Source organism: Eurosta solidaginis, chromosome 3 (genome assembly GCF_040869045.1).
Source record: "Eurosta solidaginis isolate ZX-2024a chromosome 3, ASM4086904v1, whole genome shotgun sequence".
In the NCBI taxonomy this organism is placed as follows: domain Eukaryota; kingdom Metazoa; phylum Arthropoda; class Insecta; order Diptera; family Tephritidae; genus Eurosta; species Eurosta solidaginis.
In genome coordinates, this window is record NC_090321.1 from 240,853,483 (window position 1) to 240,874,969 (window position 21,487).

Sequence of the window (21,487 nt, forward strand, 5' to 3'; positions counted from 1 at the left end):
ATCATACCAAATATAATATCTATCGTATGCTAAAGAAATGCTTCTAAACCAAGTTGCCACCTATGGGTAATATATCCCATATATTTCTTTCATTGATTTTGTTCTGTAAGCTAACTTACCTAACTTACCGCAGTTTCGAAAAAATTTTCTCTCGCATGTCATATTAAATTGAAAATTAACTAAATTAGATGTGACAACATTGCGTTAGCCTGATTTGCATTACATCACTCATTATGTAATGTGATGGTGGCACTGAGAATAGTTTTGCATTTGTGGACATTAGTCCCGTCATGGATATTTCTACATCCTCAACAAACGTAGCATATGTACATATTTTAGCGGTGGTCCCAGGATGAGTAATACAGTGATGTGCTTCTTTGAAAATTTGTCGAATATATTCGGGTTGTGGGTCTGTTTAGAACAGTGGATTGTTCGAATGCTGTGGTAGAAATTTAGGTTATCCTCAGATTTTTTTTTTTTTTTTGGATTTTTATTGCACATGTATTTCATGTAATTGAAGAACTAAAAATGACTAATTCATTCAATCGTTTCATCAATGTAAAAATTAACGTTAAGTTAAATTCAAACAATTAGTAAACACGAACATAATCTAGAATATCCTCCAGCTAAATGTAAAGCTTAAACGCTTAGCAAAATAAGTTATTAAATATAATAGTAAAAAATATAAGAAATAAACTTCATTAATTGAATCTAATACGTAAAATCTTAGTAAATTTTTACTGATCAGTAATAGTTTTTGATGTTGTGGCTGATGAGCTGTTAATTTTTCGCCGCCACCACAGCCTTTTTGTAACGTCTGTAACCGTAAGTGTTAACCAATTGATTGGGCCGAGCTCGCAATTCTTGTGTTGCTAACTGTTGTTGTTGCTGTTGTTGCTGCTGTTGCTGTTGATTCTGTAGTTGCTGATTATGTTTTTGTTGTTGTTGTTGTAGCCCTTGCTGTTGTTGATCTTGTTGTAAGTCCTGCTGCTTTCTAGTCAAATTTTGTCCATTCGTATCACTGAATTGACCCGGAAATTGTGATTGTCCTCCTAAGCCAACACCAGCAACTGCACCACCCAAACCACCTGCAATGCCAGCACCTAAGCCACCGCCAAAGAACGAATTCGTTTGTTGATTTTGTGGCCCGCCAGGGAACTGTGCAAATGGTGGCTGTAATTGGCCAGCAAGTTGTTGCTGATATGTACGCGCTTGTTGCTGTTGCAATTGAAAAGCTGTCAGCTGTTGTTGCTGACCAGGGCGTAGCGACTGACCAACGCCAAATTGACGATATGGATTCGGATTTAAGCTTTGCTGGTATGGTGGAACGCTTGAAACATATTGCAAGGATTTTGCGATAGCATCAGGTATAGGAGGAGGGGTTGGAATGTGAGCACCTTCAGCGCGAAAACCTAAGGAATATACATATTTAAAACGTAAAAAAAAATCTACACTTGTTTACCATTTTCGTCAGCTATATATCGCACTGTGATAGGTGTTCCTTCCGGTGAGGTGTAAGAGTATGAACCTTGCACTACTTGTGCTTCCACATCTTCACCTAAGCCCAAATTTTTCACATACCCCTGCGCCTGCGCAGTAGTACCATCGGCAGAGGCATAGCCATATGAAAAGCTGCCATCATAGTTGAGTTCGTTCTGATAGGCCGTAATGGGCACATAGTTTGGTTGATCCAGGCGATTGTAGATGCGATAGGGATTCTGCGGTCACGAAAATTCTTAGCTTACGTATAAGTTTACTTGTTGTATCCTTTTTATATACTCACCTGTGGTACTATGCCGGACAACGGTGTGATGGTCGTAATACCACCGAAGCCTGTGCCAATGGGCTGCAAGGTATTTAAAGTATTCGCGTAGCCCTGTTGTTGCTGCTGCTGTTCTTGAAATTGTTGCCGTTGAAGTGGTGATTGTTGTTGCTGTTGTCGCTGGAAGGGTGACTGATTGTTGAATATCGTATTCGGCTGTTGGCTGCGACATGTATGGTGCGTTAAGGTAAGCGATAGAATTAAACCGGCCAAGAGCTGCAGATAAAAGATTTGAAATAATTTTTGTTGGTTTTTTCGCTACACGTTTTGCAGTAAAAGCAGAAAAGAATGATTTGTATTTTTTTGGTTTTTTTTTTTTTGAGTTTTTTTACTGAAATATATTTTGTGGGGATGAACTATTTTTAAGTGCCTTCAAGCGAATCCGATTGCACTCTGCAGCTGTTTGAAAAATGTGTTGGGATTTCTAGAAGTCGAAATGTTAACAAGCGTGACTTCTGACAAAAAATCGGATACAACTTAACATCACTAAGTCTATGATGTTTTCATAAGCGCTGATGATTTTACCCGGGTAATGAGGTACCCGGATATAACCGTTTAAACGTCAATTAAGTAAGTAATGAGGTACCCGGGCACTTTGATAATAAGTTAAGTTTTTTGGCAGTGGTGGATAAAAAAATTAAGATATTGTTTTTCACCCATCCATCCGACAGTCCATCTGACTCGTCATGTATATTTGCAATAACTATCATTTACATATAAATATCGTACCTTTCCTACGTCTTCTGAATACGAGTTCTTACTAAAACCGGGCATAATCGATGTGCCCTTTCAGGTATCAAATATATTCTATGATTATAATAGATTAATATTCTATTAGCAATAAGTGCTATTCTTCCCCATTTTGGAAGGCGGTTTGCTGTGTAAATCTAGTCCGATGCCCACTATTAAAACGGATTTTGTTCGGCTTGCGGTAGTTATACCTTGAAAACGGTTAAAGGAACAGTGATAAAATATTGTACGCGTATTCTTAATTTAAAGATGATCTCCTATGTAATTTGAAAGTTTTTGAAGACCTTTGTTATATATAATTTGCTATTGTTCTGCTGGCTCGAGGTCTTAATAAAACGCAATTGTTTTTTATACCAATATATTTCGATTACTACACGGTAACCATCTTCAGGGTAAGCTAATTAAAAACATACAATCAATTAACAAAATTATGCCATAAAAAATAATAATATAAATAACAAAAAAACATTCATCATTTGTACATACGTTCAATTTCACGTCCTTCCTGTGTGATGCGGAGTTTTATACTGACTATTCGTTAGTAAGTGTTTATAGATAAATTATGAATGATAACTAAGTGTGATATCTTCTGCATAGACGTCAAAATTCCAAAGTGATTGGATCACCTGATTTGTATTTGACTATCGCTGTCTCATTCTGTATCCCTTTCTATCACCCGCTGAAGATAGGCGCCGCCATATTGAACACCCTGTCAAAACGCTAAAAAGTAGCCATATTGAACATCCTGTCTGGCATTTGACAGATGAGATATCACACTTAGTTATCACTCACAATGATAGATATGCCCGCAGTCATCTGTATCACTTTTAAAGTTTAGTCTTCTGTCCGTCGGTGTGTTATTATATGTAGTGTCTCTAGTGTAAATCGTTTCGTATATGTTTGTTCCTGTATGAGAATTCTCGCATCATCGAAATTTGGCGACTGGCCAGTAGCCGTACAGTGGGCCATCAGTACTGTTTTTTGGTTTTGCTCTGTCTTGCAATTTTTAAAATCCGACTTATGCTGTGACAGTCTGGTCTTTAATTTTAACTTTGTTGTGCCCACATATAAGCTATTGCACCTATTTTGCCATTATCTCTACATGAAATCTCGTACACTACGTTGCTTTTTTCCGTTTGTGGTATTTTCGATTTTGTTTTGCTGAAAATATTGTTTTAATGTGTTCGTCGGTTTGTGGGCAAACTTTATATTTTCTCTATTATAGCAGTCTGAATTTGCTAGCCGCTCCGACAGTTGAGGTACATAAGCTAATGACCTATATATGAATACTTTTTCAGATTTTTGTAGACTGTTGGCAGAATTAACCCTTTTTAGTAGTGATTTTATAGTACGTGTCGGAAAATCATTGTTTTTAATAGTGAAAATATTTCGTTTTGTACTTCTTTCTGGTTAACCTCGTCCGACGTCTGCAACATTCGTCTTATACAGCCCGTCGCTGTATTTATAATCATTGACTTTGGGTGTTTTGAATTATAATTTATAATTCATCCTGATGACGTTGGTTTCTTATACCACTTCAACTTTAATTGATTTCCTCGCCTATTTACTTCAGTGTTTAAATAAGGTAACTTTCCTTGTCAAAATTGTTCAGTGCGTCAAGTGTATCTTCTATTTCATCTTCGTTGACTATCGCGAATAAATCATCGACATACTTCGTAAGTAATTGTGGTTTTCGTTCCAATTTATCCATTGTGTTGTCCAATAATTTTTCCATAAGTATGCCGGCTATCACTGGGGAAGTTGGTGATCCCATTGGCATTCCTTTTAGCTGCATATATATGGTGTCATTGAACTTAAAATATCTGGTTTCATGAATGCAGAATTTTACTATTTCCATAACTAACTGTTTTGGTATCTTCGTAAATTCTTCAATCTTTTCCATTTTTCTTATATTACGTCAAGTGCTAACTGCAAACTGTATATGTATGCTCGGAAAGAGTAACCCCACGTCGAAAGGAATCAATTTTTCATCATCACAAATGTAAATATTATTTACTCTTTCCAATTTTTGATTTTGGCGACCTTTTTGTTAACGAATCACTTTTTTTTTTCTAGCTGGCTTGAGGTCTGAGTTGAAATAAAAACACAAGGGTTTTTTATATATTACCAATATATTTCGATTACACACGGTAATCGTCTTCAGGGTGAACAATTTTTTACACGTGTGTATCACTTGACGTGATATAAACTCCACGTCAAGTGATACACACGTGTAAAAAATTGTTCACCCTGAAGACGATTACCGTGTGTAATCGAAATATATTGGTAATATATAAAAAACCCTTGTGTTTTTATTTCAACTCAGACCTCAAGCCAGCTAGAAAAAAAAAAAGTGATTCATTTACTCTTTCCTTGAACTCTATCGTATTCTTTATTTCATATGATGAAGTCGCCGTTTTTAATATTTCCACTCAGCAACAAACAAACAAAGCGCAATAGAAATGGCAATCACAGACACAGTGGCACAAACGAGACAATTTCTAAACAAAAATAAAAACTTAGGGTGGTACCGGAATGGTTCCGAAATTTAACAAACACAGAAATTCCACATGATATAAAGTGGCTCTTGTCCCAAAATCCAAAATACTCATTACCAACTGATAATAAGAAATTCCCCCTCTTTAAAATCATAGCAGACGGCTAGAATATCATACAAACTTTGAAAGAAATAATTTGACGGCCCTAATACAGGACCATATCATCAAAAACAAAGTCTCAGCGATAGACAGGTTCATACATGAGACCGTACTGAAAACAAAAAGGTTCCTTCAAAATAAGGAGCATCTGCTCGTGCTTAACGCCGATAAGGGAAATGTCACAGTGGTCATGGACCAACCAGAATACGGCAAAAAGATGCAAATGTTAGTTAACGACATTTCAACGTACAGGGTACTGAAACGCGATCCAACAAATAAATTACAAGAAAGGAACAACGAAATAGTCCAAAAGATGTTTAATATTGGTTCTATCGATTTGAAAGAAAAGAATTTCCCCCACATGCAAAAACGCAAACCCTCCTAGAATATATGATCTGCCGAAAACACATAAAGATGGCATACCGCTCCGACCAATTTGTTCGTCCATTGACGTTCCGTCTTACAACTTATGCAAATATGAAGTCCAAATCCTCAAAAATTTAAATACGTCGTCCAAATATAATGTCAAATATTCGTCCGCATTCAAAGATAAGATTAAAGGCACATATATTTATGATGATGAAAGTGTAGTGTCGCTTGATGTGGTCTCCTTGTTCCCTAGCATCCCTGTGGATGTGGCCATTGAAATCATATCTTCAAGATGGAATGACATAAAAGAACACACATCACTGACAAAGGAAATATTTCTTAACATGGCTAAATTCTGCATCAAGGATAACCGTTACTTCAAATACAACAACAAGATTTACGAGCAACGTACAGGTATGCCCATGGGTTTCCCAGCTTCCCCAGTATTAGCTGACATCGTTATGGAAGAGTTGCTTATGAAGTTTGAAACAGATGTGAAGAACAAACCCCGATTGTTTACAAAATATGTTGATGATATTTTTGCGGTTGTAAAAACTACAGAAATAGGAAGCATGTTAAAATTGCTAAATGGATACCACAGCACTATCAAATTTACAGTAGTGGTGGAGAAAGATTGAGAACTACCCTATCTTGACGCTTTGATAATAAATAAAAACAACAGATTGTGGATTGATTGGTATATGAAAGCAACCTCATCGGGTAGATTAATAAACTACAATTCTAAACATGAAACAAAAATTATTAGAAACACCGTGAAGAATTTTATAAGTAGAGTTCTCACGATAAGTGAGAAAATATTTCAAAAAAGAATATTGCCATAATAAAGAAGACGTTAGAACAGAACGAATTCCCCAGAGAATTGATTAATAAACTTATTCACAACTTTTACGCAGGAGCCAAAAATGAAAACTTATGTGAAAAAAGCAATAAATTATATAAGCCAGTATCGTATATTCCCGGATTGGCAGAAAGAATGAAAAGTTCGAACCTATTTGACAGAGAAAAATACACAATAGCATTCACATTTAACAATTCACTCCGACAAGTATTTAACATTATGAAGGACCCAATTCCAAAGTTAGAGAAATCTAATTTAATATATGAAATTCCATGTAACGGCGACGGGTCCCACGTATGCGGAAAGGTATATGTGGGGAAAACAAAACAAAAACTGAAGACAAGGGTTTCCGGTCACAGGTCCAATATCAAGCTAAGAAACAATTCGTCGGACAACAAGACTACCTTGTCATCTCATTTAGCTGACACTGGACATTATCCCGATTTCGAAAATGTTAGAATACTCGATAAAGAAAAACACTACAATAAACGATATATTTTGGAGATGCTCCATATTATATATAGGTCAGTGTGCCTACGTGTATCGCAATTTAGTTTCAAATCAGCAACAACACACAGGGCAAATCACAAAAGGTTCATCGAGAGCGCCACAGCCCAGCAAATTTCCCGCTGCGAACGAGATTGGGGACAACAACTAATGAAAGGGGGGAGGATATTATGCATATTTTGCTTTGTTGCATTTTGTCTTGTTGTTCTTAAAAATTCTCTGTGTATGATTGTTGTTGTGTAATTTTGTTTACTTATACGGTTCCTTAAAATTTGTTTATACTTGCGGTACTCTAATTGTTTACTTTCCTTTTTCCACCTTCTTCCTATTATTTTGTTAGAACACCTGATTAGTCGATCAGGCATTTCCATGCAAGTAAGTCGATCTAGTGTTATTAATGCATGTATGTAAGTTATATAAATTATATATTTCTGTTTATTTTCTTTTCATATTGTGTTTTTAAAAAGTCTTGAAAATGACTTCACATTGAAGTCGAAATATCGACCAAATAAATGTGTGAATACTAACACAGTGTTTTATTTAAAGCAAGACCTCGAGCTCACAAAAACCTACATTTTTTTAAAAAATAAAAACATAAAAATTCTAACATCGGATAAAGAAAATAAAACAATTGAAATGAAAACAGATGATTACAACAATAAAACGCAGAATATTTTAAATGACTTCACGACATACAGAGTGTAAAGACAAGACCTCACATGGCGATTACAAAATAGGAATAACTGTTTAGTCGAAAACTTGTTTAAAAGGGAATTGATTACAAAGATGGAGAGAAATAAGCTCACAACAAGTACGGCGCTACCACCAAGAATTTTTGGGCTCCCGAAGATTCATAGAGAAGGAACACAGTTAAAACCGATTTGTTCAGCGATTGGATCACCGGGGTACGGATTATGTAAATATATCGCAGAAATATTAAAAAACGTTACGGCGACTTCATCATATAACAAAAAGAATACGATAGAGTATAAGGAAAGAGTAAATAATATTTACATTTATGATGATGAAAAATTGATTCCTTTCGACGTGGTGTAACTCTTTCCGAGCATACCTATACAGTTAGCACTTGACGAAATACAAGAAAAATGGACAAAGATTGAAGAACTCACGAAGATACCAAAACAGTTATTTATGGAAATAGTAAAATTCTGCATTCAAGAAACCAGATATTTTAAGTTCAATGACACCATATATATGCAGCTAAAAGGAATGCCAATGGGATCAACAACTTCCCCAGTGATAACCGACATACTTATGGAAAACTTATTGGACAACACAATTGATAAATTGGAACGAAAACCACGATTACTTACGAAGTATGTCGATGATTTATTCGCGATAGTCAACGAAGATGAAATAGAAGATACACTTGACGCACTGAACAATTTTGACAAGCATATAAAGTTTACAGTAGAAATAGAAAAGGAAGGAAAGTTATCTTATTTAAACTCTGTAGTAAATAGACGACGAAATCAATTAAAGCTGAAGTGGTATAAGAAACCAATGTCATCAGGATGAATAATAAATTATAATTCAAAACACCCAAAGTCAATGATTATAAATACAGCGACGGGCTGTATAAGATGAATGTTGCAGATGTCGGACGAGGTTTACTAGAAAGAAGTACAAAACGAGATATTTTCACTATTAAAGAACAATGATTTTCCGACACATACTATATAATCACTATATTTTGTTATTTGATTGTATGTTTTTAATTAGTTTACCCTGAACATTGTTATCGCGGAGTAACCGAAATATATTGGTATAAAAAACAATTGCGTTTTATTAAGACCACGAGCCAGCAGAACAACAGCAAATCATGATTTCGTATGGATACAATTTCGAAAACCTTTAGATGACCGCACTTACTTTCTATATAAGGACACAAAAACAATTTAGAGCCTTTTACCCTGACACCTCCGTAAACTATAAAGCTGCATTGCTAAACTTTTAAAGGAACCATCTTCTAAGGACGACTAAAAATACATGTTTAGCAAATAAAAAGATACAGGAGTGGCAGTACCAACGCCTAAAAACGGATTTGCGCATACTTTCACTATCGACATCTGACACGATTAAAGCTTTAGTGATGAAATTTATTATGCACCCTCTTGAAAGTACAACCGCTTTGCGAAAAAATTACGGAAATCAGTTAATAACCACGCTCTTACTGTTAAATAAATAAATAAATGCAATGCAAGATGCGACAACCTTTTCTTCCATTGCTTCTTTTTTAAATCTTCCTACAAATTGGCGGCACAGGACTTACATGTTTTATGCCCGTCTCAGAACGGCATCTGCAAGGCAGATGAGTTTTCACTGAGAGTGTTCGCCAAATCACTGCCAAGGGGCGACCACGCATAGAGGCGGAGAACTCTACCACCACACCATGGCGGCATGGGCTGGGATATTTCATTGATCGACTTTGTGCCGTTTAAAAATGAGCCTTCCTTTAGGATGAACAAGCAGGTTTTTTTTTAGTCCCGCGCTCGATGAAAATATATATTCCTACTAATCATAGAGTTATCGGAGAATATGTCGATGTCAACATGAAAACTGTGCTGCCGATAAGCACATTTCTATCGTATGCAGGATTCACCTTATAGTTCCCAACTAACATGTTTCTTGAAATCCAATAATCAATTAGTATTGGTATAGAAACTGACACTATAAGCATAAAATGTGTATTTTTTCCATTTATCCAAGCATCGGTTTCTCTAATTCGCAATGGTCTTGCGGTTAACGTGGGATGGAATCGTCTAAGCCAGCTTTAACAAAAATAAAAATTTCAGTCTGTAAATAATATCAAGAATCATACTTCTAAAGACCTCGATCGATGAGCAAAAATCCGCTCTATAAGTCCCTTATCAAAACCGTGTTGATGTATAGAATACTCGAAAGAAAAGTTCTTTGGAAGATGGATCACCTTTTCCGTGATTTTAACGGCCTTTATAGAAGGATCGGATATGCAGGGAAAGGAGTAGGCCTGCAATGAATTTGAATAAAGAGGTGAAAGATTTGTTTGATGCTCCCAGTTAGTCAAGTATTTTACTATCGAGACGCAAAAAAGTATTATGTTATTATGAATAAATTATTTTTTTAATTTACCCGGAAACTCAATTTATCCATTGGAAGAAAGACCTACAACAAGGCACCGGAACTATGTTTTTTCCACTCGTTTTTATTTGTTGTAATAAATTTTAAACAATTTTATATAATCAATAATCTAGCACACACACACACACGGAATGACACAGCTAACTTCACGTCAACGATTGCAATGCGTCGAGACAACTTTGGATTTATTGCACATTGTAACGAAGCTAGAAATGTTGACACCGTTCGCTAAATAAACGTTTACTGTTTTGATAAATTTTCGAATTTTTTTCACAGCAATTTCGTGTTGATGACGATGCCTGTGAACCTTTATTTACATACATATGTTTGAATCTATGTCCTATACGTAACAAAACTTTTGTACTAGATCGTCATAAGCTTCCGTTCAGAGGTAATCCCTTAAATGCCGCGTTGCAACTAATTTCCAAATGCATTTACACTTTGTATTTATAGAAATGTCGACGCGTGCGATGTGTGGTATGAAACGCCAACCGCCCATCCCTCATCATAGAATCGAAGGCGGAATGAAGAGTAGAGTATCAATTATGTTTATTTTTCAGTTAAACTTTATTTATGCCTATAACTACATTCGGCCGCCCTAAACATAATCTTTGGGTTAAATAATGCGAGACATATGTATGCACATACGTAGGTATGTACTAGCTTAACCGCCATAAGCTGCTAAGAAGGCTTTGTGCAGATTCAATTATGGTTGGGGCATCGGTTGCTGCTGGTTGGGTCAAGTGTATTTGCTGGGAGCCAAAAAGGTGAAGCGTTGTTAAAATGCTTTAACGCTTCCTGTAAAAAAATACTTGGCTAACAAGCATACATAAATCGATATAACAGCAACAAGTGCAATAAAAAGAAACGATAACGATTAAGAACAACAATTTGTAAGAATTTTTCTTGTAGATTAGCTCGTGTGCATTTGCGATAATGTAACTGCAATGGTGTCTTATCAGCCAAGTTGTATCTTCGAAGCTGTGGTCGTTGACTGAAGCTAGAGGTTTATTTATTGTTGTTAGTTTTGGAGTTGGCGCATGCGCTACTTACGGGCAGGTAATTAATTTTTAGTTGTTCATGCTACTGTTTTCAATCATTTGAGTTTTAGTTTTTTATTATATACCAAATAGCATACGGCAAATTAAATATATATATATAATTACTAGCAGACCCGGCAGACGTTGTTCTGCTCTAAATTTGGTCTATCTGCATACATTTTAATAAGCTTTTCCGGCTAACTCTGCCCCCCCTCCTCGGCACTTTTTATTAATCCTTTTATTCACTCCTCCCTCCGTCTTTTCGCTTCATCTATCTCTATCTTCGTCCCACTCTATCTCTTTCTCAGTCTCCTTCTCCTTCCCTCCTTTCTCTTCTCTCAAATTTTTCCCATTCTTCATCCCTTATTGCCAGGCAAATCGAATAGGACGTATGTAAATAGATATGTGGGTATTATTAATTCATGTCTTTATTTCGGCTTCGCATGCATATTTATCAGTTTTGCCAGGTTGATGCGACTAAATCGAATATCACAATGCAAATTACTTTAAAGCACTCAGCAACAACTTCCATTTGATATTCATATTACACACACATTCTAGGGGTATTCGGGTCCAGGTTTTGGTCTATATCTTGACACCCTAGTCACCTAGTGGTATAAAAATTACTCTGTACTAAAACATTCATCAACAGCTTCAATTTGATACCCATAATGTAAAAACACATCCTTTCATCCAGGGATGCACCTTAACGTTAAGCTAATCGTTTATCAAAAAATTTCCACCGTTTCCGTTGAAACACTTCGAAATATTATCGATAAAGAAATTATCAAGATAAATTGTATCTCGTTTTTAACCGAAACGAAAAGCTTTCGTTAACGTTAAAAACGTTAACAAAAACGTGATACTTATGTTTGAATTGTGCTGGCAATGCTATAGCCATGGTGAAGCCGTAAGGTGGCAACAGCGAGCGGACATACACACACAAACTCCATGTAATTTGTTTGTGTAATTCGTTGGTGGTAATGTCAAAATACTCTGAGAAATGTTCGTACTGTCAAAATTCATGAGAAAAGTTGCAATCAGCTTGGCTAATGTTTTCACCTTTAATGACTCCGCCATCAGTCACCTTTGCCAGCATAGCTTGAAAATAATAATCAACATAAACGATTTGATTTCGTTTTGATATGGCAGAAAGCGAAACGAAATCATTTCGTTAATTTGACGTTCTTAACGTTAATAAACGAAACGAAATGACTTTGTTTCGTTTATTAACGTTAATTATCGTAACGAAATGATATCGGTTCGTTGGTTAAGCAGGCCTGCTTTCATCATTCACCAATCGTGTCACAGCTTTATCGCTTCTTTGAGCACAGCAGTCCAACAATCTATGTATTTGTATATTGTACAACTAAATTCTCCGTGAAAATTTCCCCTACAAAAACTATGTGCACGGTGAGCCTTTTACTCTTTCAGTAAGGTCCTTCATAACTCTAACTAATGTTATATCTGATTCCGTGGGTCGAGCCTATATTGAGCTTAGTCAAAGCGAGTCTGGCCTTCATCTCAAATTCTAACTAGCCCTGGCTATTAGCATGTTTCATTTCCCATTTGACGCTTTTAGCTTTAGACCTCGTTAACATTGTTTGTAAGCATTGTATTCTCCGCTCTATTGGAGCTGCAACAATTCCTTTCTGGTTATATAATGATCGCATTGAATATAACTTTTATTTTCTTACCTGTTTTTTTCCGCTATTATGGTTTTTACGGTTGTTGTTTTTCTTCAATAAAAAGCTTGTTCAATTGCTTGTACCTGCCGTAAATACAAAGCGAATTATGTTAACAAGCTGCTTGCTTCGGAGCAGTTAGACACAGTTTAATACAGTTTCAGTACAATTGATTTTTTGTTTTATGTTATTTTCCGTAACTTCATATTCATTGCACTTGTTTCGTTTTTATACTCAGTTGAGCAGAGCTCACAGAGTATATTAAGTTTGATTGGATAACGGTTGGTTGTACATATATAAAGGAATCGAGATAGATATAGACTTCCATATTTCAAAATAATCAGGATCGAAAAAAAATTTGATTGAGCCATGTCCGTCCGTCCGTCCGTCCGTCAGTTAACACGATAACTTGAGTAAATTTTGAGGTATCTTGATGAAATTTGGTATGTAGGTTCCTGAGCATTCATCTCAGATCGCTATTTAAAATGAACGATATCGGACTATAACCACGCCCACTTTTTCGATATCGAAAATTTCGAAAAACGGAAAAAGTGCGATAACTCATTACAAAAGACAGATAAAGCGACGAAACTTGGTAGATGGGTTGACGTTATGACGCAGAATAGAAAATTAGTAAGATTTTGGACAATGGGCGTGGCCCCGCCCACTTTTACAAGAAGGTAATTTAAAAGTTTTGCAAGCTGTAATTTGGCAGTCGTTGAAGGTATCATGATGAAATTTGGCAGGAACGTTACTACTATTACTCTATATGTGCTAAATAAAAATTAGCAAAATTGGATTAAGAACACGCCCGCTTTTTAAAAAAAAATTTTTTTAAATTCAAATTTTAACAAAAAATTTAATATCTTTACTGTATATAAGTAAATTAAGTCAAAATTCAACTCCAGTAATGATATGATGCAACAAAATACAAAAATAAAAGAAAATTTCAAAATGGGCGTGGCTCCGCCCATTTTCATTTAGTTTGTCTAGAATACTTTTATTGCCATAAGTCGAACAAAAATTTACCAATCCTTCTCAAATTTGGTAGGAGCATAGATTCTATGAGGGCAACTGCTCTCTGTGAAAATGGGCGAAATCGGTGGAAGCCACGCCCAGTTTTTATACACAGTCCACCGTCTGTCCTTCCGCTCGGCCATTAACACAATAACTTGAGCAAAATCCGATATATCTTTACTAAACTTAGCCCACGTACTTACCTGAGCTCACTTTTTCTTGGTATAAAAAATGGGCGAAATCTGGCCATAACCACGCCCACTTTATCGATATCGAAAATTACGAAAAATGAAAAAAATGCCATAATTCTATACCAAATACGAAAAAAGGGACGAAACATGGTAACTGGATTGGTTTGTTGACGCAAAATATAACTTTGGAAAAATCTTTGTAAAATGGGTGTGACACCTACCATATTAAGTAGAAGAAAATGAAAAAGTTCTACAAGGCGAAATCAACAGCCCTTGGAATCTTGGCAGGAATACTGTTAGTGGTATTGCATATATAAATAAATTAGCAGTACCCGACAGATGATTTTCTGGATCACCTGGTCCACATTTTGGTGGATATCACGAGAACTCCTTCACATATACATCTAAGGGCCACTCGCTTTTAAAACCCTCATTAATACCTTTAATTTGATATCCATATCGTACAAAAACATACCAGAGTCACCCCTGTCCCACCCTAATGGCGATATCTCGAAAAGGCGTCCACCTATAGAACTAATGCCCCCTCTCTCTTAAAATGCTAGTAACACCTTTCGTTTGATACCCATATCGTACAAACATTCTAGAGTAACCCCTGGCCCACCCTAATGGCGATATCTCGAAAAGGCGTCCACCTATAGACCTAGTGTCCACTCCCTCTTAAAATGCTCAGTAACACCTTTCGTTTGATACCCATATCGTACAAACATTCTAGAGTCACCCCTGGCCCACCCTAATGGCAATATCTCGAAAAGGCGTCCACCTATACACCTAATGCCCACTCCCTCTTAAAATGCTCAGTAACAGCTTTCGTTTGATACCCATATCGTACAAACATTCTAGAGTCACACCTGGCCCACCCTAATGGCGATATTTCGAAAAGGCATCCACCTATAGAACTAAGGATTACTCCCTTTTAAAATACTCATTACCACCTTTCATTTGATACCCATATCATACAAACACATTCTAGAGTCACCCTGGCCCACCCTAATGGCGATATCTCGAAAAGGCGTCCACCTATAGACCTAATGTCCACTCCCTCTTAAAATGCTCAGTAACACCTTTCGTTTGATACCCATATCCTACAAACATTCTAGAGTCACCCCTGGCCCACCCCAATGGCGATATCTCGAAAAGGCGTCCACCTATAGACCTAATGTACACTCCCTCTTAAAATGCTCAGTAACACCTTTCGTTTGATACCCATATCGTACAAACATTCTAGAGTCACCCCTGTCCCACCCTAATGGCGATATCTCGAAAAGGCGTCCACCTATAGACCTAATGCCCACTCCCTCTTAAAATGCTCAGTAACACCTTTCGTTTGATACCCATATCGTACAAACATTCTAGAGTCACACCTGGCCCACCCTAATGGCGATATCTCGAAAAGGCGTCCACCTATAGAACTAAGGATTACTCCCTTTTAAAATACTCATTACCACCTTTCATTTGATACCCATATCGTACAAACACATTCTAGAGTCCACCTGGCCCACCCTAATGGCGATATCTCGAAAAGGCGTCCACCTATAGACCTAATGCCCACTCCCTCTTAAAATGCTCAGTAACACCTTTCGTTTGATACCCATACCGTACAAACATTCTAGAGTCACCCTTGGTCCAGCTTTATGGCGACATCTCGAAAAGGCGTCCACCTATAGAACTAAGGATTACTCCCTTTTAAAATACTCATTACCACCTTTCATTTGATACCCATATCGTACAAACACATTCTAGAGTCACCCTGGCCCACCCTAATGGCGATATCTCGAAAAGGCGTCCACCTATAGACCTAATGTCCACTCCCTCTTAAAATGCTCAGTAACACCTTTCGTTTGATACCCATATCCTACAAACATTCTAGAGTCACCCCTGGCCCACCCCAATGGCGATATCTCGAAAAGGCGTCCACCTATAGACCTAATGTACACTCCCTCTTAAAATGCTCAGTAACACCTTTCGTTTGATACCCATATCGTACAAACATTCTAGAGTCACCCTTGGTCCACCTTTATGGCGATATCTCGAAAAGGCGTCCACCTATAGAACTAAGGATTACTCCCTTTTAAAATACTCGTTACCACCTTTCATTTGATACCCATATCGTACAAACACATTCTAGAGTCACCCCTGGCCCACCCTAATGGCGATATCTCGAAAAGGCGTCCACCTATAGACCTAATGCCCACTCCCTCTTAAAATGCTCAGTAACACCTTTCGTTTGATACCCATATCGTACAAACATTCTAGAGTCACCCCTGGCCCACCCTAATGGCGATATCTCGAAAGGGCGTCCACCTATAGACCTAATGCCCACTCCCTCTTAAAATGCTCAGTAACACCTTTCGTTTGATGCACATATCGTACAAACACATTCTAGAGTCACCCCTGGCCCACCCTAATGACGATATCTCGAAAAGGCGTCCACCTATAGACCTCATGCCCACTCCCTCTTAAAATGCTCAATAACACCTTTCGTTTGATACCCATACCGTACAAACATTCTAGAGTCACCCCTGGCCCACCCTAAACCGATATCTCGAAAAGGCGTCCACCTATAGACCTAATGCCCACTCCCTCTTAAAATGCTCAGTAACACCTTTCATTTGATTCCCATATCGTACAAACACATTCTAGAGACACCCCTGGTCCACCTTTATGGCGATATCTCGAAACGGCGTCCACCTATGGAACTAAGGATCACTCCTTTTCAAAATACTCATTAACAGCTTTCATTTGATACCCATATCGTACAAACACATTATAGAATCACCCCTGGTCCACCTTAATGGGGACATCTCGAAAAGGCGTCCACCGATAGACCTAAGGCCCACTCCCTCTTAAAATGCTCAGTAACACCTTTCATTTGATACCCATATCGTACAAACAAATTCTAGAGTCAGCCCTGGTCTACCTTTATGGCGATATCCCTAAATGGCGTTCATCCATAGAACTATGGCCTATTCTCTCTTAAAATACTCTTTAATACCTTTCATTTGATACACATGTTATACAACCACATTCCAGGGTTACCCCAGATTGATTTTCCTTATTTTGTCTCCATAGCTCTCAACTGAGTATGTTATGTTCGGTTACACCCGAACTTAGCCTTCCTTACTTGTTTTTTTTTCTTTTTTGACTTTTGTTATCTTTTTTCTTGCTACACAATTTACTGGCTTTTTATTGAACGCTGACAGAAGGACAAATTAATTCTTTTTCAAACTGCATACCATCAGCGATTTCTATCTGTATTTGTATTGTCGTTTTTTTGCCTTTTGTGTTGGGTTCTTGTTTGTATAGTTTGTCTATCTTATCTATTGAAGAATTCTAGTTTCTGCTTAGATTCTTTCTTTCATTTTTTTTTTTGTGATTTTAGTTTTTTGTGTTGACCCTTCAGTTGGGTGGGAATTTATGTGGCACTTCTGGCAGCGTGTTGCACATAAATCTCACGGCTTGATGTTACATCACCAAATCTGCTTTTCAGGTATCCAATACCTTTTCTTATTTTGCATGTTTTTGATGTAATTTTTCTAATCTTTTTTGATATGGAAATATTATTTGCAGTGTCATGTTTTTTGATAATTTGTTTTATTGGTCTGTTGGCTGCTCAAAACATGATCACGACTTACTATTTGCGTACGAAATTAACCGTTTGTAATTGAAATTGGAATTGGAGGTGAAGGCCGTTCATAATGAATTTAAATTTGTAAGTATATATGTGTCAGGAATACACCTATCATCGGTTCAGGAACACACATACAATCGATTCACAATACACATTCCTATATATACATGTTACTGCACAACCATTTTTATTGTACACACTTGAATATGCACATTATTGAAGATTGTTCTAGACACGAACTATAATAAAACACGTGCCTTCTCTTTGGGATTCAAGGGGTTGTGTAGCGCAATATATAGCTTCTCCAACCCAATTGTCAACCTCACTTTCGAGCGGAGAATCCCGTTTCACTAACAGACGAGGCTCTGGCGACCCCAAGCTCCTCAGGGAACTTGGTGGTGGGGAGGGAGGGATGGCCTGAAGGCTTAATGTGGCCATATAAATCGTTCCCGAGATGGTCGGGCCAGCACCTTAATGGTGCTGTTACCGGAGCGTATCGGATCTGTATCCGACAAAGGACCATCACATCGATAACACTCCCCAAAGCCTTCGGGGAGTAACCTAATCGCTACAACAACAACAACAACAACAACGTGTCTTCTCAATCGTTCTATTTTATTTAACATAAGTAATTTGTACCAAAGTTAAGGTACATTACATGGTGCCGAAACCCGAATTAAAGCGAAAAAATGCCAGAATCAGCAACTAATAGCGAAAAACCGGACCACAATATTAGACCACCAAAAAGTTTTGTCATCAACAATTACCAAAATGTGGCAAACGAGTGGAAATTGTGGCTTCAATAATTCGAATGGTGCGCGATCGCGACAGAACTGGATACTAAGAAACCAGAAGTGCAAGTCGCAGTATTCATGTCGTCGGTAGGAAATGACGCAGCAGTAATTTACAATACTTTTAATTTAACAGAAAGTGATAAAAAAGCGTCAGCACAATCAAAAGGCGATTTACAGAATATTTTACACCCCAAATCAACGAAACGTACGAAAGATATGTATTCAACACCATCGTACAAAAGGAGTGTCAAACATTTGATGAATTCGTTACAGATCTAAGAAGCAAAATTAAAAATTGTGGCTACGGGACGTTAGAAGACACTTTAATTCGCGACAGAATAGTAGTAGGTATAACAAATGATACAACAAGAGAAAAACTACTAGCGGAAAGCAAATTAACCCTGGAAAAAGCAATAGGTATATGTCACTCTGCAGAGCAAGTTAAGATGCAGGTAACAACAATGAAGCAAGCGGCTAAAGTTGACGCAGTTACGTGGAACAAAAAGCAAAATAAAAGAGACATCAAACAAACTAACAAAAAAGATGAACCCTTTCACTGCAATAGGTGTGGTACCACGCACGGTCGCCGCAACTGTCCGGCCTTTAAAAAGGTTTGCCAAAAATGCAAAAGAAAAGGTCACCTTACCAAATGTTGCAAAAGCAAAACGGTCAACGAACTGGTCCAAGACCGAGAAAGCAACGATTACAGCTTTTTAGTGTCTACGGTAGGTGCGGATTTAGACAGTGTGGACGTCGAAGATTGGTATGAAAAAGCTACGCTGGCCAAAAACGTAATGGTAAAGTTTAAGCTTGACACAGGTAGCCAGTGCAACGTTTTAAACTACGAAATAATAAAGAAAAAATAATGAGCTTGATAGTATGGTAGCGCAAAAAATAATTAAACCCATAACCAAGCCGACACCGGCTGTATCACTCATGGTCGTAGTAGTAAAAAATAATAAAATTAGACTCTGTTTAGATCCATCGGAGATAAATAAAAATCTCAAAAGACGTTATTATCCACTTACTACGTTAGAAGAAATTACAGCCCGCATCCACAGCTCTAAGTGGTTCACGTTACTCGATTGTAAAAAAGGCTTTTGGCAACTGCAAGTAACACCCCGTACTTCAGAATATCTGACATTCAGTACCCCATTCGGAAGATACTCTTGCTTAAGAATGCCATTTGGCTAAGCATCGGCTCCGGAAGTTTTCCAACAAGTGACGAGTTCGTTGATAGCGGACGTAAAGAACGCGGAGGTGTCTATGGATGATTTTCTCTTGTATGCCACCAGCAAACTAGAACTAGAGAGGATCACTCAAGAGGTACTTGACAAATTCAGAAAAGCAGACCTTAAGCTTAATAAAGAAAAATGCATTTTTAATACACAAGAAGTAAAGTTTCTGGAACATATAGTCTCCGCTGAAGGAGTAAAATCTGATCCCGAAAAAATAGAAATTATAACGAAAATTAAGCAACCGGAAAATGTGAAAGAGTTGCAAAGATTCTTGGGTATGGTAACATACGTGTCGAAATTTATAAAAAAATTGGCAGATATCACCCAACCACTAAGACAATTATTGCGAAAAGATGTTGAGTGGGTGTGGGATATGCAACACAATGAAGCATTCAATAAATTAAAAAAATCTGTTGAAGAATCTACTAGTACTAGGATATTATGACACTAAAGCGCCAATTTTGCTGTCAGTAGATGCCAGCAGTTATACATGTGGCGGAGTATTAATACAAAAACAGAAGCCGATCGCTTACTGTGCGAAATCGTTCACAAAAACTGAACAGGGCTATAGCCAATTAGAAAAAGAAGCAAACGCCATTCTAGTTGCATGTAAAAAATTTCACATGTACATTTGGGGTTGCAAAGATTTAACGATTGAATCTGACCATTAGCCTCTTGAGACAATATTTAAAAAGCCAATTACAGATGCACCACCGAGATTGCAAAGAATCATGTATCAAATCCTGCCTTATAATCCAAAAGTCACTTACAAAAAAGGTACGGAACTGTATGTAGCAGATTTACTGAGTAGAGACTGCGAAAACTTAGATAGTGAAGATTTAAATACAGAAAATTTACAAATATGTGCTATTGTACCATTCACGAAAACGCGAAAAGACGAACTTAAAGCAGAGACCTCAAAAAGTAAAGAACTTAATGATTTAAAGTCAACCATATTAAAAGGATGGCCAGAGACCATCAATAAAGTACCGGTAAATCTCAAAAAATATTGGTACTACAGAGAGGTTCTCAGCGTTTACGAGGACATAATTTTTAAAGATCACAGGGTATCGGTTCCAAATTCAATGGTGCCATTAGTAATGAAACATTGCCATCTTAGTCACAAAGGACTACAAGGGACGCTAAAACTGGCCCGAGACAATGTATTGTGGCCAACAATGACCAAAGATTTAACTGAGTACATAAAAACTTGCAGTGCATGCAGCAAAATACAAAAAGATAATCAGATGGAACAAATAAATTTACAAGCAGCACCGAAACGGCCATGGAGTATTGTCGCTTCGGACATATTCCACTTAAGAGGAAAGGATTACATCCTCACTGCAGATAGCTACTCAGGATACCTTGACTTTAAACAACTAAACAATATCACCAGCTTCAACGTCATTAAAGAACTTAAGACATGGTTTGCTATCTTCGGCATCCCGGAAGTACTATTATCAGATGGTGGTAAGCAATTTGATTGCAGCGATTTCAGGGCTTTTCAGAAAGAATGGAACTTTGAACATAGAATTTCGAGCCCTCATTTTCCACGCTCAAATGGTCTAGCCGAACGCTATGTACAAGAGGCAAAAAACATGATGAAAAAGTGCCTCGAAGACAACACGGACATACAGCTAGCGCTGCTACATCATCGGAATACTCCACGCATGGACCTAGGGTCTCCAGTTCAACGGCTAATGAACAGAAGAACCAGAACGCTATTACCTACCAATGAAAAGCTACTTAATCCAAAAATAATAAAAAA

The 21,487-nt window shown here is 37.3% G+C and overlaps 1 protein-coding gene across 1 annotated transcript; it reads right to left on the bottom strand.

Annotated features, from left to right (window-relative positions):
* Positions 1 to 468: 468 nt before the first annotated feature.
* Positions 469 to 10,516, bottom strand: Cpr47Ee (Cuticular protein 47Ee). Its single transcript, XM_067778118.1, has 4 exons — positions 10,097 to 10,516; positions 1,784 to 2,038; positions 1,463 to 1,718; positions 469 to 1,412 (listed from the first exon to the last, which is right to left on the bottom strand). The coding sequence occupies exons 1-4, from the start codon at positions 10,115 to 10,117 to the stop codon at positions 781 to 783; spliced, it is 1,164 nt and encodes a 387-aa protein (XP_067634219.1). The 5' UTR covers positions 10,118 to 10,516; the 3' UTR covers positions 469 to 780.
* Positions 10,517 to 21,487: the final 10,971 nt, after the last annotated feature.

Coding starts and splice junctions, on each gene's coding strand:
- Cpr47Ee (XM_067778118.1), bottom strand. CDS start 10,117: ATGGATAAATTGAGTTTCCGG. Junction 2,039..10,096: donor TGGATAAATTGAGTTTCCGG/GTAAATTAAAAA, acceptor TTTTATCTGCAG/CTCTTGGCCGGTTTAATTCT. Junction 1,413..1,462: donor ATATATAGCTGACGAAAATG/GTAAACAAGTGT, acceptor TATATTCCTTAG/GTTTTCGCGCTGAAGGTGCT.